Source organism: Hypomesus transpacificus, chromosome 18 (genome assembly GCF_021917145.1).
Source record: "Hypomesus transpacificus isolate Combined female chromosome 18, fHypTra1, whole genome shotgun sequence".
In the NCBI taxonomy this organism is placed as follows: Eukaryota; Metazoa; Chordata; class Actinopteri; order Osmeriformes; family Osmeridae; genus Hypomesus; species Hypomesus transpacificus.
In genome coordinates, this window is record NC_061077.1 from 4,853,317 (window position 1) to 4,874,801 (window position 21,485).

Sequence of the window (21,485 nt, forward strand, 5' to 3'; positions counted from 1 at the left end):
GAACACAGAGAATATGATGGGGGTGGCTTTTGCCCGACACAGAACAGTAAAACTCATCGCACAGTGAAAATCAGAGTGTATAGTTGGGAGGGAGAAAGAGTGAGAGAGAGATAGGTCTTGTGTGACCAGGAAAGAGGAACGATAATAATTTGTACCTGTAAACTGTAAACTAAATGAAAGAACAACAAACTTACTTTGAAGAAGTTCATAAATAAGAAGTGAAAAGAAGGCTGTAGGGTGTAACGACAAGAAAAAACGAACTTGAGAATACCATTGAACCGTAGGCTACTCAACCTAGCTAAATGGAAAAGGTAAGCCTGCTGTTTCCCTGGTTTAAAGGCAGAGTGCGAATTATACAATGACAATAGGGGGGGGGGGGTCAACTTATTTTCCATGGCGTATATCGACCTAGCCTGACGTCATAGTTCAAGTTCAAGTAAAAATTTATTTATATAGCACATTTAAAAACAGCCACACGGCTGGACAAAGTCCTTCACAGTGCGATTGACCTTACACATACACACGTACACAATGAAAGAGTTCAAAAAGCTAAGTTGGGCCGGCAGCCAGGCTAGTATCGACCAGAGCCATAGAAAAAGACCGTGATCTTTTTCTATGGCTCTGGTATCGACCCCCCACCTGTTGTTATTGGCTCTTTTGCTAGGGTCATGGGCGTATTTAGCCCTATTTTGGCTGGAGCCCCCCCCAAAACTTTAATTAGCCCCCCCAAATGTATTTTATATGTATAAAAAAAAACGTTATTATTATTTTCATATTTTAAACTAAATGTGTCAATTTCTCTTCCTTAAACCCACTACAGGACACTATTTAAAAGGATATTTTCAAAAATGTATTCTGGGAGAACATGCCCCCAGACCCCCATAGTTTTGCTGGGTCACAGGGAAAATAATAGGTTTTATCTAGGGGCTTAGCCCCCCCAAAAGTGGGAACCTAAATTCGCCCCTGGCCTAATTAGGGGGTCAAGTTGTGTTATCTTCTGTTATCTTCGGGTCATTGACCCACCGTCGTATTGCGACAACTTAACCGCATAAAAAAAAAGAAAAGTAAAGCATTTTCTTGTAACCGTCGGGCTGTCTCAGACCCCCCACATCGCAAAGGTTAAAATAAAATGCTTTTTATTTGTTTTTGTATTGGGTAAAATTGGGTCAGCACAACGATGGTTCGTTGTGAACCTTCGGGTCTTGTGACCATAAAGGACAAAAACAAAAAATGATTGTGTTAACAGATCTGTTATTCGGTAATGCTTCTAGGTCTTCATATTTGCAAAATGTTGATGCTCTTTTTGATCATCAGTGCTGTTCAAATGTACAATTTCAGATGGAAAAACCCCCTCGGCCCGATCTGATTGACTTCCATGATGTTTCTATGATCCACTACTTCACTGATAACTGGGAGAACATCCAAAGCTTCCAGGCCAGGCCAGATGATATCCTTATTGTCACATACCCAAAAGCAGGTCTGTAAATGTGAGGAAAGACTAACATCAGTACCAAGCCTTCTGACCAGAAAAGGTTTTAGTCTCCCTTCTCTATCTCTCTTCTTCTTTCCTCCAGGAACCACCTGGGTCTCTTATATCTTAGACCTCCTTTACTTTTCCCAAACTGCTCCTGAACGTCAGACATCCATCCCCATCTATGAGCGAGTTCCCTTCTTGGAGATGTCCATGCCCCTCATGCCCCCAGGTTAGAATGACCATCTGGAGGATACTTGCAAGCACTGACGCTACTGTAGAATTGTTCCTTTCACAAATCATAGTAACACATAATGCATTTCATATAGTCTTTTCTATGACAGTCCCACACACTACCTTCTGCCACACTGACCAAGAATGTATGTAAATATAAAATGTCAACACTTAATTCTTCCCCTATTCACAGGAACGGAGTTGGCAAATAACTTGAGCACCTCTCCTCGGCTCATTAAGACTCACTTACCTATTCAGTTTGTGCCCAAGTCCTTCTGGGAACAGAACTCCAGGGTAAAGTACAGTTCAGTACAATGTATGTAGAATGCTTTTCTGGGCAGAAACCTTAATTTCCTTTGCTTATATCACTGTCAGTTGATCTGAATTGGGCTTACAGTGGCCAGTTTTTGACATTATACCTCTGCTTTCTCTCTACAGATAGTGTATGTTGCCCGTAACGCCAAGGACAATGCAGTCTCCTTTTTCCACTTTGACCGTATGAACATGGCCCAGCCAGAGCCTGGAGACTGGAACAGCTTCCTGCAGAGATTCATGGAGGGAAAGAGTGAGTCAATTTCAGAACATTCTCCATGCTCCATCCTTTATTATCACTAAATCTCCACCAACAATTTTAGTGGTGTTTGGTTCCTGGTATGACCATGTGACCGGCTGGTGGGAGAAGAAACAGAGTCACTCCAAGCTGCTCTACGTGTTCTTTGAGGATATGGTGGAGGTGAGTTACCATATGGAAGACATTTTTAAACAAGTGTTGTGTTCCTTACATGTCTTGTTTTCCTTGTATGAGACCTACGGAGTATTTCATTTGAAAGTATAATTTACAGAACCTTGTAATAGTCGTTAAATGTGTGTCTGCGTGTGTACGCGTTTCTTTAGGACACTGGCCGAGAGCTGGACCGTCTGTGCTCCTTCTTGGGGATTTCTCCTTCAGCAGAGGAGAAGGAGAAAGTTATAGGAGGAGTGCAGTTTGACAACATGAAGAAGAACAACATGACTAACTACTCAACCATTCCAGTGATGGACTTCAAGATCTCTCCTTTCATGAGAAAAGGTGAGCATAATTAAAATATAGTGTGAAAGAAGTTTTGGGCCTATATGTACAATGAATGTGTTTCAGGAAGAAGCTTGATACAATGTATGTTAATACTTCACCCAACTTCAGCTTGAACAATTGATTGTCTGCAAAAACTACCACGACAATAGATGAGCAGATCAAAACTGATGATTCTGAGTAGGCCATTGCCTTTAAAGTGCTCACATTTGATAATTTGCCTTTGTGTCTCTAGGAAAGGTTGGAGATTGGAAGAACCATTTCACTGTGGCTCAGAATGAACAGTTTGATGAAGACTATCAGAAGAAAATGAAGAATCCCACTTTAAGATTTAGAACTGAGGTGTAAAGTATTCAGCATTTACAAGCAGAATATCACTACTTCGTTGCTAAATATATGAAAGTTCTTTGTTTATATGAAAGTTTTGTCTGTGTGTCTACTCTAAAGTCACCAGTACTGAAACACTGTCCATCACAGTCTGAATGTAACCTTTGGGATCACTGGACTATACCTTTGGTAATTACAAATATTATAATCCTACCTGGCCAAGCCTTGGTACACCTCACTTTTTATCTCCCTGTTAACTGGTTTCACTTAAGGTGACCCTGGATCTCAACAACCAACTGCACCAACTAATACAACATTCTTTATAACCCTAACACAAGGCTACCTTAAGAAAAAAGTCACATTGAGTAACTACATTGATAAGGTGTTGCTCAGGTACCAGTAAATTTACAGTAAAAATGTACACAATTGGTCAAAGTTTCTGCAGTTCAATTTTATATAGACTTCACTAATAATAGAGGTGGGTCACATTTTCTTTATTTGAACCTGTAAGCGGTAAACAAAATGAAAGAACAACAAACCTTGAAGAAATGAATAAACAGTAAAAAGACGGCTGAAGAGTCTAACGACAAGAGGAAAGGAACTTGAGAATACCATTGAATCGTGTAGGCTACTCAACCTGTCCAACTGGAAAGGTAAACCTGCTGTTCCCCTGGTTTAAAGCACAGTGTGAATTATACAATGATAATCAGGGGGGTCAACTTCCTCTCCAGGCCATGTATCGACCCACGACCTGTTGTTTTTACCTCTTTTGGGGGTGTCCAAGTCTTAATTATGGGGGCTTGGCCCCCCCAGAATTTGAACCCTGGTTTACAGGACATTTACATGTACATGTGTGTATATGTGTCTCAACCTGTTCTTTTTGTTAAGAGGATACATGTGTTTATGTGAGAAAAGGGTTATGATTCAGTCTGTAAAAAAAGGACAAAATAAAGATTACACTTCTATCATGCCCTACTTTAATGACTTCAGGGAGGAGAGTTTATAGATTTCACTCCCTCTCCACGTGACAAGTCTGTACAAACACCACACTAAAGCTAAGTCCTTTGTAGGCTCTCTCAGGCTCGGCTCCAGAATGAATCAGATGGGGGAGCATTTGGTTTCCTCAAGGGGGCATTTTGTATATAGCTGTTATGGAAACGTATCGCTAAAATAATGTGTGTGTTTGTGGGGGGGGAGCACATCATTCCATTGGGGGGGGGGGGGCATTGCCTGTCCCCTTGGAGTCGACCCTGGGCTCTCTCCTGTGACACTGGCCACCTGCCTCCATCCAGTGGTGGATTGTTGGACTGGCAGGCTCTGCTGCAGTGTGAAAGCACAGAGGCCCCTATGAGAACGGAAGGTCATTGTTCTTTTGTCAGTGATAGAATTGTTTGGAAAAGGAGGGAGGAGAGAGTGTGACGGAGGAGTAGGGTGAAGGAGAAGGAGACATTTTCTGTGCGTATTGGGAACTGTGAAGGGTCTTACAGAGAATTATTGTTTGATTGTTTTGGATTTAAGCAAATCGGGTATGTCAGTCTCCTTCCTTCACATTTTCCTAACGTTAATGAGTAGCTTATTTTGGGGATTTTGTGATCACATTTCTGAACCATACAAATTAAGACTTTCCTTCTCTTGTCCAGTGAACTTCTCTGTTAAGAAACCCTGTTATCAGAATGACCATGGCCATTTATTGAACTGGTGCCTGATTCATCTGAGGTCAGGGTTTTGAAAATACTGCATGTTTATCTGTCACTCTTAGATGGAGCTGCCACCTCGACCCAAACTTTATGACTTCCATGGAGTATCCATGACCAACTATTTCACTGACAACTGGGACAATGTGCAGAACTTCAAAGCCAGACCAGATGATATTCTTATAGCCACATATCCCAAAGCAGGTATAGTGCAAATCAATACTATCAGTTTAAATCAATTCGGTCAGATGCTGAATTAAAAATTGTATACAGTAGCTTCTGTAGATTTTCATGTCAAAAAGGATTGGCCAAATTACATAAATTACCTTATTTTTCTACATGGTACGGTACTTTTATTAACAAAATACAAATCAGGAGAGGAGAAGGAGAGACAAAGAAGAATACTGCTGCAGAAGCAGTCAGGTCTTGGATTCATGTTATAGTTGGTGTTTTTGTGGAACTGAAATCTCTCCCCTGGTTCCCTTTATTATGTAGGAACCACATGGGTGTCCTATATCCTGGAGATGCTGTGCTTTGGTCACTCTGAGCGTCAGAACTTGGTCCCTTTGTATGAGAGAGTGCATTTCCTGGAGATGCAAATTCCCTCTTTCCCTTCAGGTTGAAAACATCACAAGATTCTGGAATCAGTCGATTGCTTTTTAATGAATCAAATCTCATGATCACAGTGGCTGGCTATAGAGAATATTATCTCCTTTCTGTTAGGAGTGGTTGAACTGAACAAGATGTCTACCTCCCCTCGTCTCATCAAAACTCACCTTCCTGTCCAGTTTATCCCCAAGTCCTTCTGGGAGCAGAAATGCAAGGTACTGTGACCTCACATACCTCAGTGAACTTTTCATGTCTCTGTCCTCTCACTCAACAGCAATGCTGTTTTTCTTTCACAGATAGTGTATGTGGCTCGTAACGCCAAGGACAATGCAGTCTCCTATTTCCACTTTGACCGTATGAACATGGCCCAGCCAGAGCCTGGAGACTGGAACAGCTTCCTGCAGAGATTCAAGGAGGGAAAAAGTAACAATTGAGTGAAAGGATGAGTGTACTATTTCAACTTCCTATGAAACAGATTCAAGGAGGGAAAAAGTAAACGATTGAGTGAAAGGATGAGTGTACTTTTTCAACTTCCTATGAAACGTAATATTGTACGCACAATTGTAACACATGCTCCCCGCCCTCGTCTGCTCGTCAGTGGTGTTTGGTTCCTGGTATGACCATGTGATCGGCTGGTGGGAGAAGAAACAGAGTCACTCCAAGCTGCTTTATCTGTTCTTTGAGGATATGGTGGAGGTAAGCATCTTCCTGGTGTAAGGGATTTACTGGATTCAGGGTGGGACATCAAGTCTCAGAATGAGAGCACTGTGGGTTCCAAGGGCCGTGCATGTCTTTGCAGGACACTGGTCGAGAGCTGGACCGTCTGTGCTCCTTCTTGGAGGTTTCTCCTTCAGCAGAGGAGAAGGACAACGTGAGAGAAAGAGTACAGTTTGACAACATGAAGAAGAACAACATGACTAACTACTCCACTGACACTGTCATGGACTTCAAGATCTCTCCTTTCATGAGAAAAGGTTGGTATGCAAGTAGGAGAAAGAGAGAAAGATTGTAACATAGAGAGAGATGCTGTGGTAAGTTTTGTTCCTTTTCATAGAGATGTTTCTCAAAATTTCCAGGAAAGGTTGGAGATTGGAAGAACCATTTCACTGTGAATCAGAATGAACAGTTTGATGAACACTATCAGAAGAGGATGACAGAAACAGATCTTAAATTTCGCACCACTATATAAGGCTGGCTCTTGCCTTTATTATTCAAAGTGCAGAAAATATATCTAAGGATATTACAGTGGATCATGTCTACATGTTAATATTGATGATTGAAAAATCCATTAATGAAATTAATAAAGACTTTCCTGTACAACATTTTATTGTATTTATTTGAAACCAGATATGAGGCTGCAGCACAAAAATACAACTTCAATGAGCGAATGATGGCGAAGGAATATGATGTAAAATCTCTAATACAGAATATCTGCTCTGTGATAAGTGAGAACAGATAAGTACAGGCTGGTTTACTATGGCACATACTGTAATGGTGGAAAAAACGACACAAGCACGCCCACTATAACTGTCAATCACTGATGGTCCCACCTCCCATGTGATGAGATGAAGGGAAGAACAGGTGCTATGGTTGCACTGAAATCTTACTGGATCCTTGGAATGTCAACAACTAAACCACATTTGACTGTAAATACAAACCAAGTCAAGCATTTCACGTCACAGGGAGAAACTGCAGTTACGGCAGAGGAAGAGCCAGCTCTGGTGGAGCTCTGGTGGTAACTTAGGTCTTAGAGGAGACAGCCTAGACTCTGTTCAAGATACAGGAATGAACAGACATAACTCCACATGGGTTAGGCTTGTTGTATCAATATCTGCTTCACACTGAATGCCAAGACAACTAAAGGGAAGGCAAGTTCTAGAATAATTCCACAAAAGATGATTTTAGTAAAACCCCTCTACATTAAAAATCATGAACAAAGCCCAGAAAGTCCTTAACTACTAACAGCTTTCTGGTTCCATCCATATTCATTAGCAGTGTTCCAAATGTCATCCTCAGTTATCAGTTATCACTCTGATAACTGTAGTTGCCTTTACAGACACACAAGTAAAACCATTTCAGATTGTCTTTCACAGTAAATACCTTTTGTTCACGCACCTCTATTTACAAACATCAAAAATAACAGTATTTACATAATTTCTTATGTTACATCATATCTTCCTTTTGGTAGTAAAAATACTTTAGTACTAATACTAATACTTTTCATTTGTGTTTCTACAGGAGTACTGATGTTTAAACCAGGCTCAGAGATGTGTGGGGCAGCTCTGAAAAGCTGTGAAGCATTCCAGGTAGAACAACAACAGTGTGTGCACTGATAGAATTATATCATAATTATATATAACTTATACTCACTGGTCAGCACGTAGTAATATTAGGAGATATGACAAAATGTGATCAAAGACTGAATGGTGCATGCTTGTTGAATGAGGAAATACTAAAGGCTTGACCAGATACTTCATATAAAATAGACCAGTTTCACACTTAAATGTCTTGTAATATAAAACCAACTGTTTTTAGACCCTGCTAGAGGCAACTGCCACAGCGGCACAGGTCAATGGGCTTACAGTGTGTCAGAGGCGTCTTCAGGGGCTTGTTTTGTTTGGCTGTCTTACATAATAAGCCTCACATTATCATATAACTGCGTTGCAACAGCTTTTTTGGAGCATATAATCTGTAATCCTGCTTTCTTCATGGGAACTATTGATACTTATTATCTAGATATAGACACAGGACGTCAATCTGGTAATGTGTATGTACTGTATATCTACGTCAACATGACTTCAGCTTGGTTATTGTACAGGATATGGCACATATCTTCACATCACAAACAAATGCATCAAATTGAAATATTTGAACAATTAAACACTATAGAAGCTAAACAATTCAGTATGATGACGTCATTTTCACAGGGAGCACAAGGCCTCAGTTACCTTTATCCCAAAACCGTCAAACCTAATGGCCTGTCAAATGCTAGGGTGTTCCTACAACTCATTCGACCACATTATAAATCCGGAGCCAATCCCTTTTCCGCTTTCACCATACCGCTTTGAATGGTAATCTCTAGAACAGAATGCATGTATGCGAGACTTGGAATGAAACCTGTAGGTCAAAGGGACACCAGTATGTTTTTTATTAATTTTCTGTGTTGCTAATCTGTGTGCTCTTTGAACCAGTCTGGTGAGTAAGCCACAACTGGAGGGCAGCTGGATGCCAATGGGCCTGGGATTATGGAGGTCCTCCTGTCCCTCCTCTTCAAGCAGCTCTGATATAGCCATTGAGTCAATGTTAAGTTAAACGTCAAACATCTGTCTGTCAGTCTAGATCTAGTTTGATAATAGTCTTGTTGGGGTTGAGTCCTTGGTCCTGCTGTTGTGGGTAGGTAGTGAGAGTTCAGAGGTCGATGATCTCACTGCTCACACTGGCAGAGTCTTCCTGCCGGCTGACCTCTAAGTAGCTCCTCCCTGCCTCCCTCCCCGCCCGGCCCCGCTCCCTCTCTGAGTCTGGGGTGAGGAAGGGCCGTGTGTCATCTCCCATCTCGTCACCCAGGTGGCCTGTAGAGGTCCTGGAGGGCCGAAGGGACACGGGACAGGACACTGAGGAGGGGACGCTCCCTCCCCCGTCCCCGGCCCACCTGTGACCCTGGTGGGAGGGTGTGGGAGGTGCTGTGACTTGCCTGCTCGGCACACTGCTCATCACACTGCCCCCAAGAGGCAGGGAGGACTCTGTGCGAGCAGAGTGATCGTCACTGCTGTCCGAGACCAGCTGGGGGTCGCTGTTTCTGCGGAGCCACGGCCCCTGACTGCCCCCTGAGCAGGGGGAAGGGGAAGGTGAAGGGGCGCACAGGGGCTGGAACAGGCTGCCCCCCCTGAGGAGGTGCTCTCTGTGCAGGGCCTCGTCGATGCTGCGGCTCAGATCAATGGGGGATGGGGGTCGAAGGTCAAACTCGTACAGAGACAACCCAGATTCCTTCTCCCGCTCCAGACTGCCGCACAGAGAGCGCTGGGGTCTGCCCAAGGCCTGCAGCCGCAGCAAAGACCCCGTGGAGCCATCTGACACCCCCCGGTCTGCAGACCTGCCCCTCTGGTTGCGTCCACAGTTGCTGTCCTTAACGTTGCGTGGTTGGGGGGGGGGCTGCTCTGGGTTCTGGTTTCTGATCAGACTCTTGCTGATGTCAGCTCCTGGGCGGTCCTGACCGGCCCAGTTATTGGGCAGCTCTCCTGGTCCTCCTCCTCCTGCCCCTCCTCCTCCGACTCCATTACTCTCAGACTTTCTACAGGGCTTCCCTCTCAGGCTCTGGACGATCTTAGACCAGCAGGTGTGTCTCTGAGTGGAGCCGGATGACTGGCCTGGGGAGGGGAGATCCCCTCCTGCCCTGCCCTCCCCGCCAGCCCCCTCTCCTCTACCCTGGCTCCCCCGGGGCCTCCAGAACACCCAGGAGGCCAGCAGGAGCAGGGAGAAGCCCCAGGCCAGTTCCAGCAGACGGGCCCAGAAGTGCACTAGCCACCAGCCCCAGCCAAAGCGTCTCCATTCTCCTAACAATCCGTAGAGCCACAGGGTGGCGTGGACATGAAGCCCACAGCACAGCGCCCCCAGAAGGCCACACACAGCCAGGACACGGCTTAGGACCAGCCCAGTCCTCTGACCCCCAGCCCAGACCTTACGACTGGGCTCCTCTGACCCTCCAGGCCTGGGGACCGGGGGGCAGCCAAGCCGGGGAAAGACGTAGCAGAGGAAGCCCAAACAGATGACCAGACCCCAGCCAAGGGACAGGCACTGCAGGGTAACAGGCACAGCTGGAGACAGGGCAGGGGACAGCAAGTCTGCGGCAAGTAGCAGGGTACACTGAAGCACAGCCAGAACAGCGGCCAGTGGGGCGCTCTCAAAAGATTCAGGCAACAGACTCAGCCCTGCTCCTCTCATGGCGAGCAGTGCCAGTGCAGCCTGTGCCCACACCAGCAGAGGCAGGGCGAGGTTGTACAGGGCTGTGACTGCCGGGCGTGGGAGCAGGCGTCGTGTTCCGTAGGGGTCGATAAGGAACAGGGCAGCCCTGACAGCAGCTGCCAGCAGAAGGAGAGCGTTGGCCAGGGCCAGGGCGCCACGGTGTGGGCAGTCCATGCTGGGGGAGAGGCCCAGGCCCAGGGCAGCTCCAGCCAGGAGGAGGAGGAAGAGCCCAGCAGAGCCATAGACGTGGAGATCCCAGGCAAAGGCCAGGGTGCGGCTTAGGTCATCCCAGTGGAGAGAGGTGCCATTGAGGAAGGGGGAGGAGCCGGGGGAGGTGGAAGGGTTGGAAGAGGGGGGTGTGCGAGGGCGTCCCAGGCGAACAGAGCGGTTCTGCTGGGGAGGACCAGACTGATCTGTGGAGCCAAACCGCCCTCGACCAATCTGAAGGGTAGGGGTGGTGAGGAGAGGGGGGGGCCCTGAAGAGAAGGAAAGAAAATAGTAGAATTTCAGCAATCTGAATGGACAATCATTTTTTGTAAGTTGTTCAACAAAGCAAACCCCTCCAAAAGAATGGTCTATTTATTTTGATTACAATCTAAATAAAATCAAACCGGATCATAGACAATTTGCTATGTGCTTAGTTTTACAAGTTGTAATGGACTTTTCTTTATATTTTTCTTGTTTTATTTCAAATACAAAAAAATGGAGGGACATTTCTGTACCACTAGGGGGAGATCAATCTTGTATGAGAGGTGTACACTATGCAATAAAACTGTTAATCCAAAAGGCTATGTAGCCTTTGTTAACAATCGCAGTACTATACTCCTTATTACATACTAAACCGTTTTAACTAGAATATCAAGGTGAAAGATTTGTATACTAAGCGAACAATACTCAGACGAGATGATCTTCTACCGTGACAAACTTCTTTCCCAATGACCCTCATCATTGACCTTTCGCCCCTGTTTTCATCCTCCACATCCATCGCTGCCTCCCCTCTACGCTTGTCTCTCACATCAATCTGTTAGTGGTCGTCCGTCAGCTCTTACGTAAGAGCACCTCTGCTCGTCCAGTCTGGAGGCTCCACACTTAACACACAGATTTCCACAGGTCGTGGCGGCTGCACAGATTAACTACCACGCACACACATATTCACACTTGCAGACAAACACACACAGAACCACTATCAAATAATAACACCAAGGTGAAGTCCTTGTGGAGGATGGCTGACTCATGAGGTTTACTGTACATATGTCGTGTTATATTCAACATTACTGTACAATGTTGAATTTTGGGTGTCATCTCTATGAGGTCATCTCTGTTATGGAATACCCCATTACTACAATATACTATGTCTGTGGCGAATTTAAACAGTAAATCAGGGTTCTATGGAAAACAATCAATCAAACTTTCGTTTAGGTCCTACCACAAATGTACATCAGTAAGTATAGTTTTCTCTTCCTCAGTCGCCCTTTCTCACTCACACGCTCTCCCTTGTTCACTCTCCCCTTCTCTTTCTCAGACACACACACACACACACACACAATGATATCTCCGTGGGCTTGGTAAAACAAGCACACGAACAATTGTCCTGGTAGCACCACCTTCTCCTTGTCCAGAGCCCAGGAAACACCCTACAGCAGGCCACTCAGACAGCCATTCATCACTATACAACACAGGATAACAGCAAGGGTGGAGCACTACAAAAACAACTTATAATTATTATAGTCGTTTCCTCACCTACACATACACACGTACACACACACAGAGCACACACACTTTCTCACACACACCAAGGCTGAGAATTGGTGATGGATGGTGGAACAAGATGCTCTGTGGTAAAGCTTTGACAGAGGACACTCCAGCCTCTCTGGCCTGTGCGAGTCCTAACTCACCATGAAGAGCAGCCCATGAAGCGGACACCATGACTGATGGCTCTCTCTAACCTAGAGCACACTCTGGCTTGGCTGTCTCCCTCACCTTCTACACAGGCCCCCTCTCTGTCTAATCACACACGCTTACAAACACATGCATACGCTGCCTCTCATATGTGTTTGCCTTCCGTCTTTTAAACGGCGATGTCACTGAGCAGCAGGACTCAGATATGTCCCAGATGTGCCGATCCCATTTCACAGCTGGAGGCAGTTAACCATACCCCGGCACTCTCCCACTCTTCAACACGCACACACACACGCACAAATGTTCACACATTCCCACACACCACATAAAATGAATGTGTCTATGAATACACACACACACACAGATGTACACACACACATACACACACACCCACACTTGTAGGTTATGTATGTCATTGACATGAGCCATTAATAGACCCAATTCAATCTACTGTAAAATGAAAACTGCAGTGGCTGAATTTCAGTTCCCTCCTGGGAAACATATTCAGTGGAAGGTTGTTTTAACATGGTCTAAATGTTGTCCTGATGGTATCTAACTCAGAGACTAGCTTATGTGCCCCATGTGTCATACTTTTCCTCTGTAGTCTGCTTTACTCCATCCCTTTCTCTATCCATCTGTTTGTTATTAGCCTCTGCACTCGCTATGCACTTTCTCTGGCCCCCACTGTCTTGTGTCTCTTTCAATCGCTCACTCACTCACTCACTCACTCACTCACTCACTCACTCACTCACTCACTCACTCATTCACTTTTTGCTCCTTCCTTATCTCCCTTTACCTATACTTGCTTTCACATCTCCCTCCACTTGTGCATACTTTCCTCCCAGTGTCAACTCTGCACACCTTCCACTCTACTTTCCATCTCTTTCTTTCTCGCCCACTCTGTCTACGTCTTTTCCCTCCTTTGAGTTTTTTCTAAGTTCTTCCAGTAAAATATTCCAGCTGCACAAATAATTCCACTCTAAATCATCACAGGAAAGGGAAACTTTTAACCCGGTGAATACAGCCATTGTTTTTACCAATGACAAAACCCAAAGTGTACTACTTTTACCTGTAGTGGTTGCAGTTCTCCTTAGTTCTGTTGTCTTTGCCTGTTGATTGGTTGCCATTCTTTCAGGTTCTGGTGTTGTTGTCAGCTTCTGGGTGGTGCTGGAAGTGGTTCTTTGTGGTGCTGCTGTCTGAGTGGTTGTGACAGGTGTGGAGTCTCTGGGTGTGGGGGATGTTACAGTGGTGGCCAGGCGCTCTGTAGGTTGGTCTAAGGGGGCTGTGTTGTTAGCTGTCAGTTCGGGAGACAGAGACATGCAGAAGTCAAGGTTATGATGAAACTTGTATGGCCCTTCTACAGTCTGAGCTAACGCACAGGGAAATGGTTATGATGAGATCATGTATTACACTCACGTGTTAACAACCGCACCCTGACTGTCGTCTGTGTCACTATGGACATGGGTGTGACCTTAGGAGGTGCTGTCGAGAGGTTTCTATTGGCCGGTGTCAGGTTGGAGAGGCTGGGCTGCTCGGTGAGGCTGATGGTGGGAGACAGCAGGGTGTCAGCCATCTTGGACGAGGGGTCTTCGCTGAAGGCGGTCTGAGCTTGTGGTTTAAACTGAGCCATTTCAGCATTAGATGTTGTCAATCCAGCCCGCAACTCCTCTTCAACACCTGTTCTAGTTGGGTAGGGCTCACTTCCTGAACCAGTTACCTGCCAATCATCCTCATCCCCCTTTGGTACTGGTCCATCATCAGCTGTGTTCACTGTGACTGGCTCAGTCCCAGCGGAAGGAATACTATTACTGTGGCGGGTATAGTCTGAGGCTTTTGTGGAAGATGATGGAGTTACTTTGGTAACAGTCAGTTCAGTTTGAATCCCTGTTTGGTCTGGTCTACTGCTTAACTTTGGGGTGGGGAATGAAGAAAAGGTATGAGTAGTAGATAAAGTGAGTGTGGGGGAAGAGACCATTCCTCCAACCTCTGTCCTTGTGGGCCATATTCTGCTAAATACTTTGATTGGCACATCAGTGCGGCCTCTCGGAGGGTACGAGGACACGTTTTCAGACGTCTGATTGGTGGGTTTAGACGATGGGCTGGTAGAAGGCTTCAGAGAAGAGGAGGAGGAGCTGATGATCACCTGTCCAGGTGAGAGATGGAGAGAGGAGCAGAAGAGGAGGGTGAAGCTGAAGAGGGACACTGTGGCCATGACGTGCCTCTGGGGGGGGGGGGGGGTCTTCTATGGTCCCTCTGTCTGTCTATCCGTCTGTCACACCATTCTCCACTTAGGCGCTGAGGATACAGACAGAGAAATGAGAAATGTCAAAGATTAACCACCAACCAGCTCTGTAAGAAGTAAACATTCCTTCCAAGTTTGACTGTGTTGTACACTTTTCAGAGTTAGATCAAGATGTGAGACTGCTTGTGTGCTCTCATGTTTCTTATAAACAGCACAGTTAAAAGTATACTTTCTGGGTGGTGTGTGTGTGTGTGTGACTATATGGAGGAATGTTTATGGCATCAGCGCTGTGCTGACTCAGAGGGCAGGTCACTGAATCTTTGAGGACCTAGCAACACTGTACAACACACAGAGGGGTGTGGTGCGGTGTATAGTTACATTGATTCTCTTTCTGTCTCACACACCCACACACACACACACACACACACCAAATAGGACTTTGGCCTGTAAATTAAGTTGCATAATACAGAGGACCTGTAAAAGGACCAGAGCAAAAAAAAGGCCAGATGGTCAAACTCAAGACAGATGGACATATATTCTTTCCTTCTTTCTCGCTGCCTCTGTTTATCCCTTGTTAGATCTGCATGCCATCACTCTTGACTATCCTTTTCTTCACTAAATAAACACACATTTCTCACCTACATCTTTCTATCTCTGAGCATCTACCAGAGTTCCTCTCTGTCCTTGTTCAACTGTGTCTCTGGGGCTTTGAGGGACAACAGTGAGTGAGGCTGAGGCTGTAGAGGCTGTAGAGGCTGAGGCCAGTCAGAGCAGGACAGGATTACACAACTAAGTCGTATCGGAAAACAGCTGTCAGTATGATCCCTCACACGCTCATTATACATTTATCTTATCATCTCCCCCCCCCTTTCCCCCCGCCCCATCCTCCAATACCTCATCCTTTGACTCAAAACTAAACAAAAACAGTACTCATGCTGACTCATCTGAAGGAAGAGGAAAAGGCCTTTGGGCACAGATCTAGGATCGGGTCCCTCTCCCTTAGTTCTAACCGTCGACACGTCAGGGAAAGGGGGCAGAAACACAGAGCAGACTTTGCTTTTGGGGGACCCATTTCATGTGACTCATACAGGCCCCATCCTTACCCACAACTCCTCAGTCTCTGACTCAAGAGTAAAAAAAAAATGCTAACATCTGAGAGCTGTTCTTCACATGTGTTCTGTGTTCTAGAACACACGTGCAGAGCTGTTACGAGAGTGACCCACCTTAGTATACACAAGGGAGGTGTGTGCATACTGAGTCTAACTGCCTTTATTTAAGGCAGAACACATCCACCTCTACCTCCCTCTCTCCAACAATCACTTTTGTCAGTGTTGTTACAGCCAACCAACAGCAGTAGAGTGAGACTCACCGAGAGCAAAGATGCAAATGAGACGTCTGTCTCGACCAATCTCCAGTCTGTCTCGACCTCCACACTCAACAGTAGCTGCCGAGTTTTATCTTCCTTCGCTCCCTTCTCTTCCACTAGAAAACCTCCACTTCTGTTCGCCGATCCAACTCTGATTAATCACCGTTTTCCCCTCAGTCTTTTCTCCTTTCCTCGCTCGCATGCTCAGGTGCAGTTATTTCAACACGCTCATATTTCCCACACGGGTGTGGGGGCTGATAAAGGGCCATGAAGATGGCGGCAGAGATAAGCAGGAGGAGAAAAAGAGGACGTGAAAACAGAGCGATAAAAGTGAGGGATGAGTTCACTGAGAGCGAAGGATGGAGAGAGATTGAAGGTGAGGGCTTGATTTGAAATCAAACAGTGAAGAGGAGGGGGTGAGTCAGGCAGGAAGGACGAGCAGAAAGAGGTCATTTGAGCAGTAGACATGCATTGAAGGCCAGAGTGTGGGAAGGAGAAAGCTGTTGTTGGGAAATGGACTCAGACAAGCTATAACTCCTTAACCACAGACAATCCCAACAAGTATGAGTCATGTTATGTGACTGAGAGAAATCTTGGAAGGGAATGCAAGTGTATATGTGTGGGTGATGACTGAGGTGTGTATACACGTGTCACACCAGGCAGTAACATGGCTAGCAGGTGCAGAGTCGGACAGAGATTCAGGCAGTAGAGGCTAAACAACCTGACAGTTGAAGAATGTCTGTTAGAAATCTGAAACTAGTTGCATTACACTACAGCAGGCCTCGTTGGTTCAGTGTGCAGGGCTTTTATGGTATTTATTTGTGACTCTTCAGAGCGAGAACATAATTGCTCTGCTGCTCCGTCTGAATCACTGTCAAAAGAAATCGAATCAAATCACACACATACCCAGACGCACACACACACACACAGGTTAATGTACACACATCAGAAAGCGTCAGTCTTTCTATGAATGTCTGTCTGAGTGGGAGGCAGAGAGAGGGCAGATGGATGCATGAGGGAGAGTATTTTTATCCAGAGCTGCCCCTGGGGTAGAGGGCCACATCACTGAGGAGCAGGAGAAGGAGGGAGGAGGGAGGAGGGGGACAGGAAGGGAGGAGGGGGACATGTCGTCACTCTGACTCTTACAATAAGTCTTTTATTAAGATAGAGAATTGCCTGAAGATAAAATACCGTTGTAATGTAGCATGCAGCAAGCTGTGGGTTAGCACATTCACACAGTCCTACAGAGACATCTGTTCCTCGGGCATGACTCACTAGTAGCACTGTCGCTGAAGCATATCCTACTACATACAGCAGTGTGTCTTGGGTTGTTGTCTTTGACGTCTGTCAGAAAAACAGGTGCAGACATGTTTTACCCTTATTTCAAAACTGTGGAGCTTCCAAAAATGATCACCAATGAAACCAATTCCCTGAAATGCAAACTTTATCTGAAAACAGAGAGCAGACGTCTACAGGTCTACCTCTGTACATGGTGTAACGGCTGTCTCATTCAGAACTAAAAGGACCACTTTTGGCCAACACATCACGAGCCTGCCACACACGTACACACACAGTAATTCTCTGTCTTGCACACACATTTTTGGTAGATTCCAGAGAATCTGGGAGTTTACAGTTGGGTTTTCCATCAATTTGAGTGAATGTTTCCAAGAACAGACACAAGCCTGTTTATGGACAGAGCAATCTGTGAGCTCTCCCCAACAAGCCCTCCTCTGAATGGTGCCATACTAGCAACTGCCGCGTGTGAGTGTCTGTGTAAGTGTGTGTGGAATGGAAACATGCCTGCAACGTACCTCCCCTTGTTCATGTACACATGAGTGTGTGTCTGTGTGTGTTAGAACTACAGAGGCTCCGATGTCAAGGTGGTGGCCATCTAATGACCGGATTAAAGAGTCATGCCCTACAGAACCTCAGGAGAGGAGGACGAGCCACTAGACAGCGTAGAGAAAAAGCGTATTTAAGGACACAAAATGAAGCACAGACAGTGTAGAATGCATAGTGGGAGAAAGCATAAATAGTGTAGGGAGAGATGAAAAAAAAAGAATGAGTGTGAAATAAAGAGAGAGAGAAAGAGAAAGAGAGAAAGAGAGAGACTAAAGTAGAATTCAGGGCTGTGTCATGGCGGGACTCTGAGCTGTTTCACAGTCCAGAGTCGGGGCATTACTACATTCCCCTCAGCTTAAGGTACATATGGTCCCTTGTGCTGCACCGTATGGGGGAGAGGTAAGACAGAGAGAGAGACAGAGAGAGAGAGACAGAGAGAGAGAGAGAGAGAGACAGAGGGAGAGAGAGAGAGACAGAGAGAGAGAGAGAGAGAGAGAAGGAGAGAGAGAGACAGAGGGAGAGAGAGAGACAGAGGGAGAGAGAGAGAGAGAGAGAGAGAGAGAGAGAGAGAGAGAGAGAGAGAGAGAGAGAGAGAGAGAGAGAGAGAGAGAGAGAGAGAGAGAGAGAGAGAGAGAAAGAGAGATAGAGAGAGTGCTGGAAGGTATGGGAATGTGTCTCATTTGACCATTAAGATTCCACCACCTTTCAAGAATGTAAACATACTTTTCTCCATCAGGCCTCCCCCTCCTCGTGCACACACACACACACATATTACAACTGACTACCTAAAAAACTATATTTGAACGACTATATTAGATATATATATATATATAAAAATAATATTCACATTAGTTTTTTTCGAGAAAATTACAGGTAGATCCAATGTTATGTGCTCTAGGATGTGACAGCAAATGCTCCAGTCTAAGTTGCCTATATTATTCCATTACTCGACCCTCGCTCAATGACTCCTGACTGATCTTCTGACCCTTTGTCCAGCAGGGTCATAACTCTGTCTAATGTCATGTGGACCACACATGAGAGACCCCAGATGTGCTCACTGGAATGCAATGGCTCCACAACCAATCCTTACAGCCCTATGAGGAGGTTTTGATCTCTGTAGGAGGTGGATGCCCAGTTGAGTCCAGAGTCTGACATCTTTGTCCAATGCTCTGCTTTCAGACAAGCCACAGATCAAGGGCCAAAGTCAGCCCTGGAGAGAGGGAGGCATTTCCACGGCCCACAGACACCCACACATGCACACACACACATCCATACACCACACCAACACAAATACCAACACAGACAAGGATAGACACCAAATAGGTCACCTTATTCAAGAGGTTTGCATTTTTAAAGATTAAAGGTACTTTGTAGATCTCTAAATTAAAAATACACATGCAAAACAGCGGTCTGATTGTAAGAACTTTCACTGTTTGACATTTCCAAATGAGGTGCAAAACAATTATTTGAACCAATGATGCTTCAGCATGTTGTTTGTGATCTCCTGTGGGTCTAAGGTGCTCTAAATAAGAATGGTGCACACTGATGAACTCCCATGTCGTCCATATTCCCTGTGTACTACAAGGTGTATGTTTTGTCAGTCAGAATGGTAACCTTTCTGTGCTTCCAGGGGTTTTCCTGGCTGTTAGGCAGCTTTGTCTGAAGAAAATGTCTTCAATATGATCTTGTTTCACAACCCTCTGTGGGGCAGATGTGGACGCTAAACCAGATTGACAGATAAAACCATAGCCTAAAAGTATATTTCTTATCCCATACCTTCAAGGTGGTCTCCTGTCTGTCTCCAAATCACCAATTTTTTGTGATAACACGTTCAAAGCCAGGTGATAAGTCTCGCAGGTTGCTAGGCTTATTATTCTTTGCAGTGTTTTTGTTGGTTTTCTGAGTCCAAGTCTTCTGGCCGAGCTCTGTATTAAATCCAGTAAAGCGGTGGAACAGCTTGCATGCGTTGGGCAATCCAGAGGCGCAATGGCACAGACCCCCTTCCCTTCTTACCTCCCTCAGCTAAACCCAGGCTGTGGTTGAAACCCTGATGGGAAACAGGTGGATCCAGATTCTCCAATTGCCCTTAATATTCCTCGTTGCGTTTGGGTCTACAGTGTCCTAAATACTCAACACTTATGTTGTAGGCTACTTAAGCTACAACTTGTTGCTCTTTCCTCATTTTCAATAACCATTCTAAAGTGTTGCTGAATAATTCGCTCCGTTCTAGTCCAAAGGATAAAGCCAGTAAGCTGAAATGTCGATAACTTGGGGACCTGTCTATTAAACATGAGTAGTAGCTTGTGAGGAGAATAGCCTACTCGAGCTTGGAGTATTTATAGCAAGGTATCATCATGTGCGAGCTCATCTTTCCCGACTAGGTCTTTATTCTGACCGGTCAGAGCCGCAGATTCGCAGCCAATGGGCGAATGGCAGACTGCACCACAGCACCAGCCTGTATCCTCAAGGTGCCCGCATGCACTCTCAGATTTAGAACCCCAGTAGCCAACTGCAGGTATTATCATTTCAGGACTTTAATTTAAACATAATTAACGTTGACATTCGGAGTCGAACATATGCGGTTCTGCAATTCAAACGCAATGAAATACTATCACAGGTTAACCTGTAAGCCTATACGTCACACATGGAACGATGCCCTGAGAAATAGCCGCATAGCCCGTAGCACATAATTCATAGTTCATAGCCTACGATGAACCGTTAGATACATTATTCGACCAGCATCCGTTAAGATGACTTACCTGCTTTTTGTGGCGTTTCAAATATCCTTCACGTTCGTCAGTTTAGGAATCGGGCATGTCGCCGTAGGTAGGCTACGTAGGCTATGTGAGTAGCTTGTCTTGGTGCTTCAGAGCTGGATTGCCGCAAGCTACCCTACTGCAAGAAGCGTAAAGACTGCTATCGTGAATCCCCTCTGCCAGTTTTACCTATTCCAGAAGCCAGCGAGTTTATCACGCCCCCCTCTGACAGCTCCATCTCTCCATCCCTCCCTCCTCTTTCTCACATGCGGATCAACATGATTGCCTACCGCCTGGCCGCTCTGCCTTATTACACAATGCGCTGCCTATACGCACTTAGGCTATCACAGACTCCTCGTTTAGGTCCCATCAAATTTGAGAAATGTTTACTATTGAATTACGTAGTTCCGCTATCCTCTCTTCTTTTACATCTTGGCAATAAACACTTAGACGACGTCATGAAGGATTCAGTGTGGTGTCATATTCACTAGACATGTCTGGGCATAAGTGGATCTGATAAACACGGAATGTTTTATAAAGTGAAGACTTACAGTCACCGAGCAAGATACTGTAGACTATGTGGACCATTTAGATAGTCAGATGTTTTTGTTATTTTTTACTGACGAGGTTGGGTCTATTGGCAGTGATTGCAGTCCCAGACTTGGGATGGTCACAATACCTGTGAGGCTTGCAATGGCAGAGTACAAACAATAGAGCTGGTACAGACAGTGTTCTCGCGGTGCAACGCTACACCCTCCTCTCCAGCCTCCCAGTCTTCCCCTCTGGAAGGAGAGCCAGTCTGGGCCAAGGCCACTGGTGTCTTCCTGTGTCAAGCCCTCTGCACCCCCCCCCCACCCCCCCACACCCACCATCTGTCACACACACTCATTCACCTGGACCCCCCCAACACCCCCTCCCAACACCAAGTAGGTGTGTCCAGGTAAGTGCTCAGAGAGGAGCTGTAGGGGCTTCCTTTACCCAATAGGATCTCTCCTCTCTCTACCATTTAGATACTCC

General features: G+C 45.6%; 3 protein-coding genes across 11 annotated transcripts; 2 read left to right on the top strand and 1 right to left on the bottom strand.

The window, feature by feature from the left end:
* Positions 1–36: 36 nt before the first annotated feature.
* On the top strand, positions 37–4,066 carry LOC124481132 (cytosolic sulfotransferase 3-like). 2 transcript variants are annotated; one of them, XM_047040925.1, is made up of 8 exons: positions 37–311; positions 1,339–1,477; positions 1,575–1,703; positions 1,899–1,999; positions 2,144–2,270; positions 2,341–2,438; positions 2,600–2,774; positions 3,015–4,066. In XM_047040925.1, exons 1-8 carry the CDS (start codon positions 303–305, stop codon positions 3,053–3,055), a joined length of 819 nt encoding a protein of 272 aa, XP_046896881.1. In that variant the 5' UTR covers positions 37–302; the 3' UTR covers positions 3,056–4,066. The 2 variants fall into 2 exon arrangements, with proteins under 2 accessions (XP_046896881.1, XP_046896880.1); XM_047040924.1 differs by having other exon boundaries at positions 38–311; positions 3,010–4,066.
* LOC124481133 (cytosolic sulfotransferase 2-like) lies at positions 3,666–6,726 on the top strand. 6 transcript variants are annotated; one of them, XM_047040928.1, is made up of 8 exons: positions 3,666–3,754; positions 4,861–4,999; positions 5,291–5,413; positions 5,519–5,619; positions 5,701–5,827; positions 6,003–6,100; positions 6,204–6,378; positions 6,481–6,726. In XM_047040928.1, the coding sequence occupies exons 2-8, from the start codon at positions 4,861–4,863 to the stop codon at positions 6,591–6,593; spliced, it is 876 nt and encodes a 291-aa protein (XP_046896884.1). In that variant the 5' UTR covers positions 3,666–3,754; the 3' UTR covers positions 6,594–6,726. The 6 variants fall into 6 exon arrangements, with proteins under 6 accessions (XP_046896884.1, XP_046896886.1, XP_046896888.1 ...); XM_047040930.1 differs by having other exon boundaries at positions 5,522–5,619; XM_047040929.1 differs by lacking the exon at positions 3,666–3,754 and adding an exon at positions 4,155–4,627 and having other exon boundaries at positions 5,522–5,619.
* On the bottom strand, positions 6,723–20,866 carry LOC124481129 (proline-rich transmembrane protein 3). 3 transcript variants are annotated; one of them, XM_047040916.1, is made up of 4 exons: positions 20,472–20,866; positions 13,679–14,557; positions 13,332–13,556; positions 6,723–10,839 (listed from the first exon to the last, which is right to left on the bottom strand). In XM_047040916.1, the coding sequence occupies exons 2-4, from the start codon at positions 14,472–14,474 to the stop codon at positions 8,813–8,815; spliced, it is 3,048 nt and encodes a 1,015-aa protein (XP_046896872.1). In that variant the 5' UTR covers positions 14,475–14,557; positions 20,472–20,866; the 3' UTR covers positions 6,723–8,812. The 3 variants fall into 3 exon arrangements, with proteins under 3 accessions (XP_046896872.1, XP_046896874.1, XP_046896875.1); XM_047040918.1 differs by lacking the exon at positions 20,472–20,866 and adding an exon at positions 19,489–20,425; XM_047040919.1 differs by lacking the exon at positions 20,472–20,866 and adding an exon at positions 15,874–16,740.
* Positions 20,867–21,485: the final 619 nt, after the last annotated feature.